The sequence below is a fragment of the Bos indicus genome, chromosome 23 (genome assembly GCF_029378745.1).
Source record: "Bos indicus isolate NIAB-ARS_2022 breed Sahiwal x Tharparkar chromosome 23, NIAB-ARS_B.indTharparkar_mat_pri_1.0, whole genome shotgun sequence".
Taxonomy (NCBI): Eukaryota; Metazoa; Chordata; class Mammalia; order Artiodactyla; family Bovidae; genus Bos; species Bos indicus.
In genome coordinates this window covers 26,851,429-26,861,211 of record NC_091782.1, presented here as the reverse complement: position 1 = coordinate 26,861,211, position 9,783 = coordinate 26,851,429, and the positions used below count along the sequence as shown (strand labels likewise).

Below are 9,783 nucleotides of genomic sequence, written 5' to 3'. Positions count from 1 at the left end.
TTGGACACAACTTTTAGCAACTGAACAATAGGTAATTTTGCAGATGATTTAAGAATCAGTGACTCTGACCTCAGCTGGATTCTGTCAGGTGGTAAATAATACCTTTATTGGGTATATAGGATATGCCCAATCCTATAATTGGGCATCTAAATAAATCTTTCTAAGGAGAAAGGAAAACTATACTGAGGCTAAAGCTGTAATTAGTAAAGAAGCAGAGGTCATTCACATTATCTAGGAGATAAGTTTGCTTGATCATTTTTGTGGTTTGAAAACTTCATATTTTGTCTGTGTTGAGACATCATCTAAGTGGCCTTGTTTTCTGTTTTGATCCATCCTGCTCACAGGATGGCTGTCTGGTGCTGTTGTACCACATCGCTTATGTTCACCGAGAAAACACCAAAACCTAGTTGTGAGTAGCAGGCCGGCTCCTGGCAACACCAAGGCCTAATTACTAGTCCCAGGCAGCTCTAGACACCAGGTCTCTTTCTGTTTCAATCTTCTTTATATAGTCTTTGTCACTGTGAGGTAAGACAGTGCTGAGAAACTGAGGAACATCTAATAAGGACAGGGTGATTGATTCCAAATGAAACCCCCATTAAACTATGGCTTCCATAACACAGAGAAAATCAATTTTTTTGAAAAAAAAAGTTCTCCTTTAAAAATTGTCTTTGACTTTAGCTCAGTCATTAATTCCTCACAAATACTTGGAGTTTTAATGTGGCAGGATAATTGAAATATCGAGGCAGGTAGGTGGAGGGAACGTGCAGCAGAGGTTTTTTCGAATTCACATCTCATCTTGGTTTTAAATTTTTTGCCATTTTCTGAAATTGTTTAGGGGGTACCAAGTTGCATTCAGCATACCCATTATCAAGTTAATGAGTTTCTATTACAGAGGGTTTTTTCCTCTTTTTCTTTCTTTCTTTTTTTTTTTTTTTTCATTCCTTAATTCTGAAGGAAAACCTTCAGGGCTTCTAAACACTAAGGAGAAAATTTTGGCTTAGACCACTGTTCACTCTAGTGCCAAACTTACAATGAAATTCAAATTCACACAGTAAGGAATGTAGTCATAGAGGCTACCCTAAGAGGGTAATCTTTCACTTTGCTCTATTCAACTGTCTTAAAATTTCCTCTTGTAAGGAGCTGTTACTTGATTAAAACAGTGTTAAAGATATTTTTGTCTCTGCTTTAATATTAAATTAGCCTAAATTTTTGTTTATAGAATCAGAACATCAAAAAAATATCAAGGCAGAATATGAAAATATTGAGTATATTAAAGAAAGAAAATCAATTTTCTAAATCAGGTCAGTCCCCTGAATTCTACCATTAGTATTTGACTTGATATTTTTTAATTAAAAAAAAAACTATATAGCAAATCAGCCAGAGCATCCATTAATGTAATCAATGCTCCCCAAATTCCTTTAAATATAGATAGGTTTAGCAAAACACAGAACACAAAGAATACTCAAAACAGGGGAAAAATCAGATGAAAGATCATATAGTTATTTTAGGCAACATTACATAACACCCTAAGTACTTACATTGCCCTGGGTGCAAATACTGGAGCTTTTGAGAGCATGAGAAGAATAATTTACTCAACTGAATTTCTACAGGTAGAAAAGGCAAAGGTATTCCTTGACTAAAACCAGCAGAAATCACTTGGATCAGCTCAATATTAAGACAATTCCATATGTAGTATGTGACTTCTGAAGTGGCTCAATGGTAAAATATCTGCCTGCCAATGCAGGAGATTTGGGTTCAATCCCTGGGTCAGGAAGATCCCCTGGAATAGGAAATGGCAACCCACTCCAGTATTCTTGCCTGGGAAATCCCATGGACAGAGGAGCCTGGCGGGCTACAGTCCATGGGGTCGCAAAGAGTTGGACGCAACTGAGCATCACATGCATACACACATATGTGCTCCGGAAGCAAAGAGAAAGAGCTAATCCACTTATGGAGGCCAGGAAAGGGAAGGAGGTAGAGCTGCCAGGGAAGGGGCCCAACTCAGGGAAGAATTCTTAGAAGCTATAGTCCAGAATAGTCTGTAAGACATCATATTAGCCATGTCCTCATCTGTCCGTGAGGCTGCAGAGAAACTCCCAGTCCTCTTGTCACCAGCAGGCATACACACATGTGAGAAGGCTCTGATTTAATACCCTCCCTCCTTTCATAGAAAGATCCCTCTGGTCCACTCTGAGTGGAGGCTGCATCAGAACCAGGGGATTTCCCAGCCCGTTCCAGGTCTCTTAGTACACAGTCTTCATCTAGCAACTGAGGTGTCATCATAGAGGATTTTTCTGATTGGACAAAACCTGACCAGGCAGAGTATAGTGTGGGTGTCTTTAGAGTTCCTTCTCAGTTCAGCCCTCACCTTTGCTCTGCAACTCAGAACAGTTACTACTGAGACTACCCTGAGAAGAGGATGGTCCTAAACAGAGCTCTGATTCTGGGGGCCCTCACCCTGACCACCATGACAAGCCTCTGTGGAGGTGAAGACATTGTGGGTAAGTGCACAGTTGAGGGATGTGGAGAGCACTGGGACGACCCAGAGGGATGGTATGGGGAGGGAGGAGGGAGGAGGGTTCAGGATGGGGAACACATGTATACCTGTGGCGGATTCATTTTGATATTTGGCAAAACTAATACAATTATGTAAAGTTTAAAAATAAAATAAAATTTAAAAAAGAAAGAAAGAAAGAAAGAAAATTGGAGGGGGAAAAAGATAAGCGATTGGCCTAGAAATAGTAGAGGCCCCTCAAAATGTTCTCAATATTAAGCAAATCTAAAAATGACAGTCATTCCTTTTTCAGGAAACCAGAATCCAGGCCCACCACTCTCTTTGCTACCTGTGCTATTGCAGAGTTGACCAAGGACATTATTCTGTCTTTGATATTGATCCAGTGAATATGTCCTGGAGGGTTCTGGGGCATTCATTCACAATTGCCTCAAAAATTAGAGATGTTTCCATGAGTTGATATTTTGCTATGAAAATTCTGTGAACTATTGCTCCCAAATTTCTTTGAACAACTTTTGAAGCTTTTTATAGATTTCTCCTACAGCTTTTCTTAATGTAAATAGTTCCATGAATTATATATTCTATGTAGATATAAAGAAGGATGTCCCTTCTTAGTCTCAGACCTACATACATTTCCATGTTGGCATCTGGCACAGGTGGGGAGGGCTGTGAGCCCGACTGAGTGCCTTCACACAAGGCATTTTACCACATGGTCCTCACTTTATCTCAGTTACTTCATTTGTGTCACCTCACAAATAATCAAGTAAAATAGGTATGTAGGAATGCTTTATAAGTAATTAAGACACAAAAATGTCAAGATTATTCTTATTATTTTTAGTATTACCATTATAAGTGTGCATGAGTGCGAGCGAAGTCGCTTCAGTTGTGTCCAACTCTTTGTGACCCTATGGACTGTAGCCCTCCAGGCTTCTCTGTCCATGGAATTCTCCAGACAAGAATACTGGAGTGGGTTGCCATGCCCTCCTCCAACGGATCTTCCCAACCCAGGGATCAAACCCTTGTCTCTGGCATCTAACTGCGTTGATAGGAGGGTTCTTTTGTAGTTTTGTTTCATTTTCTTTAACAAAGTGAGAAATTTCCTCATTTTGACTTTAAAATTGAGAACTTTATGATAAGAAACTTGGTGAATTAAATTACATCGTTTTCAAATTGTTGGTCCAAATTACCTATTCTTTGACCCATCTATGGAAGTCTTTGAAAAAGAAGAATGGGCAAGCCCAGATTATTTATTTGGCCCCTTAAGCCTTTGCTGTTCCCCTGCACTTTACCCTGTCTCTTCTTACATTCCTTTGGCCTCCTTTTCTTCCAGGATCCAACTCTGGCTCACATTGCTGTTGTTTTATAGACATTAAGTGTAAAAACTAAAGTAGAAAGGCGAGATAGTTCAAAGGGAAAATAAAATAGAGTTTAATCTTCAGCAACTTTAGTAACCACAGCAGCTCCCATTCTAATTGTGTGTGTGTTAGTGGAAGTTTCACCTGCTTCTCCAGAGCACTTCCACATTTTCTTTCTTCAGCATCACACCAGAGTGTCCTGATCAGGCTTAACTTACCCTTTAGGTCCAGTGAGCACAGTGCTGAGGGCCTGCAGTGCTTCTATGGCCCCATGAAAATATTTCACTATTTTAATTAGAAGAAAAATGAACTTTTCTTCCTAGAAGTAGAAGAAAGAAAAGAAAAAATAAAGAAGAAAATGTTTTAATTTAGGCAAGATTATGCTTGTCTTTATACCAGTATGATCATTAAAATATGACTGTTAGTATTTTTATGGAAGAAAGTCTACCTCAGCTTAGGGACTCATGAGTTTTACTGCTGCCCTGGTCACTGTTGATCAGACTGTCTTATAATTCTGCTACCTCTCTGTTTGTAAGTCTTCCTCAAAGCCTCTGAGATCCTCAAGAATAGTAATTGACACTTTGTACACATTTTTGAACACATAGCAAGCTAAGTTTTGAGGGATTCGGAAATGAAAGATAAACTGTCTGCCCCATCGAGGGTATGAAAATTAGTAATGCTAAGAAAATAGTGCAGAAAAGCAGAAGGAGTATTGCTGAGCAGGGCAATGGACCCACCTGAGGCTGAAGCTATAAAAGTGAATTGGTTCCAGTTGGCACAGCAGTGTGATGTACTTCACTGTTGGCAACTCAGGACAAGTACCAGATAAAAAAGAAGAACTGCATATATTTATGATTGGAAAGGAGTCAAGGAAGGAAGCCTCCTCCCAATAAAGGGGGCATTATTGAAAGTCCTTTTAAGTGATCAACCAAGAACATCATGCTGAGTATAGATTGACTTGAAAGCAGGACATTGGGATGGAGAGGTTGGAGGTTACAATGGGATCAAAACATGTGTAATGAGAGAACTTAGCTAAAATAGTTGGTAACTAAGCAGAAATTTCAGGAATGAACTGGAGGTGGCCAGGAAATCCTAAAATATCATTTCATTTCAGGGGGAAAACACAGATGACTACCAAGACCAAAGAACATAAAAGGAAAACCTCACTTAGTTTGATTGACAGATGAGATCAGATGATGTTGTTGGATATACCCATTACAGAAATCATAACAGTACACTGTACTTGCTGTTTTACTCACCTGACTCTCCCATTAATCAATATTCTTCTTGTGAGCAGAGGTCATGCCTGACTGATGTTTTACTCTTTGTCTCTAACAATGTTTGAAACTCTGTTGATGCTCAGTAAATGAGGAAGGAAGGAGAGAAAATGATAAAAGGCTCATATGTGTCTGGACAAAATTCTCCAGTTAGGCTCATCTGGGCAGAGTCAATCTGCTTTGGCATCCTCAGAAAAGTACACTGTCCATTTGAAGAAAAGGGACATAGTTTACCTTGTTATTGTTGTTCAGTCGTTCAGCTGCATACGACCATTTGCAACCCCATGGACTATAGCCCACAAGGCTCCCCTGTCCAATGAACTCCTCAGGCAAGAATACTGGAGTGGGTTGCCATTCCCTTCTCCAGGGGATCTTCCCAAACCAGATTTACTGCATTGCAGGCAGGTTCTTTATCATTTGAGCCATCAGGGAAGCCCCAGTTTACCTTGAGTCCTCAACAAATATGTATTGAGTCCAAAAAAGGAGGCATTTAGTAACCTCCTTAAAGAAAAAAAAAATAGAGGTGGGAAATAGAAATCCAAAATAAAACATCCATTTTTTATTTCAGAAGGAATCAGTCACTCTCCTTTAAGGATCACTACTTTCCCTGGTTATGATAAAGAATCCGCCTGCAATGTGGGAGGCCCAGGTTTGATCTCTGGGTTGGGAAGATCCCCTGGAGAAGGGAATGGCAACCTACTCCAATATGCTTGCCTGGAGAATCCCATGGATAGAGGAGCCTCATGCATGGGGTCGCAAAGAGTTGGACACGACTGAGCGACTACACTTTTACTTCTCACTGTTAACAAAACAGCCAACTTAGAAACATTGTTTATTCTTTGTATATAATATTTTGTAATACTTTCACTGTCCTTGTCATATTCTTCCTTATACCCTATAACAGTTAGAAGAAACTCTTAAAACAATGAGGTTCTCTGTGCTTTTCCTTTTTAAAAAAATAAGAAATGAATCCTGTGTAGAAAACATCCTGCTCTGAGTCAGTCCTGAGGGGAAAAGAATCATAGAGGATGTGTTATTAAGTGATGAAAGAATTAAGTGACAGAGAAAACTTACAAAGCAAAGGGAAGTATACCAATACCGGGATAATTCATTCATTCCTTTCTTTCTTTTTTCTTTACATTACAATATTACAAGCCTACGCTGTGCCAGGCTCTGAGCTGGGGACAAAGGAAATAGCAATAAACAGGGCCTGTGAAATTCTGCCATTGTGAGCATATGTTATAGTGCAAAAACAGCCTAAATTCTAACAGGACAGCTACCAATACTGAGGGGAAAGGAAGCAGATACCAGGAATTTTGTTTAGAGACTTTGTGCTAAAGATGAACCCCACAGTCTTTGAAGGTTAATCTCTTCTGTTACTTTGTTTAATATGTTCTTTCTCTCTGTTTTCCACCTTTCTGCTCCTCACCCTCACTTATCAGCGGACCACATTGGCACTTATGGCACAGACTTCTACCAATCTCATGGTCCTTCTGGCCAGTACATCCACCAATTTGATGGAGACGAGGAGTTTTATGTGGACCTGGAGAAGGAAGAGGCTGTCTGGAGGCTGCCTATGTTTGATAAATTAAGACGTTTTCACCCGCAAGGTGCACTGAGAAACATAGCTATAGCGAAACACAACTTGGATGTTCTGACAAAACTCTACAACTTTACCCCTGTTATCAATGGTAAGTGTCCACCATTCTACTTCTCTTTACTAAATCTATTATTTCGTATCAAGCTTCACAGCCTTCTTCTCTAAGGAGAGATATCCTTCACCACTCTGTAAAACTTTTCCAAGAGTCCCCAGACTTCACAGTAATTATTGAACACTCATCCTCTCCCATCTCAAAGATCACATATTTCCATGTAATATAAGGACCCTTACTCCCATAACATATTCCTTGAATCCCTCAAGGAGGAGTCCCACAGACCTCCCTCTTTAACAAGCATGCCCACAGACAGCACGGGGATAAAGCGTGGGCAGAGCATAGCGTCTCCCAGCAGAAGGCAAACAAGAGCTCCTCCACTGTCAGACTGGAAAACGGTGGTGGGAGGGCTCCCCCAGGAGGCAGTGCAGAATCAGCGCCAAGCTTTTCCTGTTTCACATCTGTGCTGTTTCCTCACCATAGAGGTTCCAGAGGTGACTGTGTTTTCCAAGTCTCCCGTGATGCTGAGTCAGCCCAATACCCTCATCTGTCACGTGGACAACATCTTTCCCCCTGTGATCAACATCACATGGTTGAGAAACGGGCACTCTGTCACAGAGCATGTTTCTGAGACCAGCTTCCTCCTCAGAAGTGATTATTCCTACCTCAAGATAAGTTATCTCCCCTTCCGCCCTTCTGATGATGATGTTTATGACTGCAAAGTGGAGCACTGGGGCCTGGATGAGCCACTGCTCAAACACTGGGGTATGTACAAATTTCACCCCTTTCAGTACCTTTTCTTCTCAATCAAGTATACAAACCTCCTGCCTTTAATCCCTAAATCTCATGGTCCAAAGCTTGTTTTCCACACTTCAAGGATTTCTAAAGATACACTTCATCCTCCTCTCTAAGCCTGGTGCACTGAGTCTTGCAGAATGAACAACACCCCCCTACCCGACCTCATATATTGCACATGAACCAACACTGTATTCAGAGTTCCACAACTTCACTTTCACAGAGCCTGAAATTCCAGCCCCTATGTCAGAGCTGACAGAGACTGTGGTCTGTGCCCTGGGGTTGACCATGGGCCTCGTGGGCATCGTGGTGGGCACTGTCCTCATCACCCGAGGTCTGCGCTCAAGTGGGGCCTCCAGACACCAAGGGCCCTTGTGAGTCACACTCCAGTAGGAAGGTAAGGATTCAGATTTGTTTGATCTGGGGACACAGTACAGACAAGGGAAAGTGGGAAGAGGTTACAAATGTGGTTGAAAGTTGTAGAATTGGGAAACAGCATGATGATGGCAAAAGAGCCCCCTGGAACCTACTGATCTCATGTCTTTCCTGTTGCAGGTGTACTGTCCATCTACAAGAACAGAAAAATGGACATACTAGATGACCTGGAACTATTTTCTGGCCAAGTTCATCACGTACCTTTTCTCCTTCTGCCCTCCTCTGCTCACCTCTTCTCTGGGAAATAGGATGCTGTATCACCTCAGAGTTCACATATACCTCAGAGTTCTTGCCCTGACTATGTGATATTTCTTTCTCTTCTCATTAGTTGCATAACATGGAATTGCTACGGTATTCCACCCAATAACCTAATCTCTAGTGACCCTGATCACATGTCACCACGGAAGCAATAAATCCTTCTTTTATTTAAATTTTTTCTGTCTTTCATCTCAGGGCTGACTAGGACCACGTTGTATTATGTTTTAGGCCTCTTTCATTTCATTTCTCAGATCATGTTTCATGCCCAATAACACAGGAGCAACCTGTGTCAACTGATAATGTGTTGCCATCTTAACTGAGGTTAATATTTCTCTCTTCCTTCTATTCCCACCCTTGGTTCTTCCACCCTTCTCCTTAATTCAGACATCAGTGAAGGTAATATATACCCTTCTCCCTTGGTTGTGTAGATTTGGTATATCAGAAATACAGAAACCAAGAAATCTTTGTACTTTTTATTTCTTTTTTTAAATTTTATTTTATTTTTAAACTTTACAATATTGTATTGGTTCTGCCATATATCAAAATGAATCCGCCACAGGCATACATGTGTTCCCCATCCTGAACCCTCCTCCCTCCTCCCTCCCCATACCATCCCTCTGGGTCATCCCAGTGCACCAGCCCCAAGCATCCAGTATTGTGCATCGAATCTGGACTGGCAACTCGTTTCATATATGATATTATACATGTTTCAATGCCATTCTCCCAAATCATCCCACCCTCTCCCTCTCCCACAGAGTCCAAAAGACTGTTCTATACATCAGTGTCTCTTTTGCTGTCTCATATACAGGGTTATTGTTACCATCTTTCTAAATTCCATATATATGCATTAGTATACTGTATTGGTGTTTTTCTTTCTGGCTTACTTCACTCTGTATAATAGGCTCCAGTTTCATCCACCTCATTAGAACTGATTCAAATGTATTCTTTTTAATGGCTGAGTAATACTCCATTGTGTATATGTACCACAGCTTTCTTATCCATTCATCTGCTGATGGACATCTAGTAAATTTATGACCGAGAAATAGAAGAAAAGAATTTTGAATCTCAAAAGTACCAAAAGTCAAAACGTGTTCCCAAAACTTCAAATTTGTGAAAAGTGAATGATGATAGTAAAAGCATTCCTTTCCTCTCCTCACCCTTAAAGAAATAAGGATTCCCTAGGCAGAGAAAGAAAAGTCAATTAGGAAAAGATTAGAATAAGACAATAATGCAAGTATTTGAGAAGGACCAAATACTTTGTCTTTATGTAAGGTTAGTAGCAATGGGAATAGGGATGGGTTAGAGGCCACAGACATATTAAGGGTCCTGAGAACACAGGTGTAGTTTGCCTCACCTCCTAAGTGAATTCCTGCTAGATAACCATGTAGATTTTCCTGACATGCCATTCACAATAAAGTGAATATGGCTGCAGTATGTCTCTAGGCAGATAAGTCAAAATCAGTCTCACTGGATTCCTGTGCATTTCTTTTTGCCCTGGA

The 9,783-nt window shown here is 40.7% G+C and overlaps 1 protein-coding gene across 2 annotated transcripts; it reads left to right on the top strand.

Moving 5' to 3' along the window:
* Positions 1 to 2,353: 2,353 nt before the first annotated feature.
* LOC109577038 (HLA class II histocompatibility antigen, DQ alpha 2 chain-like) lies at positions 2,354 to 8,457 on the top strand. 2 transcript variants are annotated; one of them, XM_070778137.1, is made up of 5 exons: positions 2,354 to 2,501; positions 6,587 to 6,835; positions 7,280 to 7,561; positions 7,815 to 7,988; positions 8,147 to 8,457. In XM_070778137.1, exons 1-4 carry the CDS (start codon positions 2,420 to 2,422, stop codon positions 7,967 to 7,969), a joined length of 768 nt encoding a protein of 255 aa, XP_070634238.1. In that variant the 5' UTR covers positions 2,354 to 2,419; the 3' UTR covers positions 7,970 to 7,988; positions 8,147 to 8,457. The 2 variants fall into 2 exon arrangements, with proteins under 2 accessions (XP_070634238.1, XP_070634239.1); XM_070778138.1 differs by lacking the exon at positions 7,815 to 7,988.
* Positions 8,458 to 9,783: the final 1,326 nt, after the last annotated feature.

What these genes read in the sequence shown, in the direction of transcription:
- LOC109577038 (XM_070778137.1), top strand. Translation starts at nt 2,420, where the DNA reads ATGGTCCTAAACAGAGCTCTGATTCTGGGGGCCCTCACCCTGACCACC. An exon ending in CTTTACCCCTGTTATCAATG is followed by an intron (nt 6,836 to 7,279) that starts GTAAGTGTCCAC and finishes TCCTCACCATAG; the next exon opens with AGGTTCCAGAGGTGACTGTG. An exon ending in GCCACTGCTCAAACACTGGG is followed by an intron (nt 7,562 to 7,814) that starts GTATGTACAAAT and finishes TCACTTTCACAG; the next exon opens with AGCCTGAAATTCCAGCCCCT.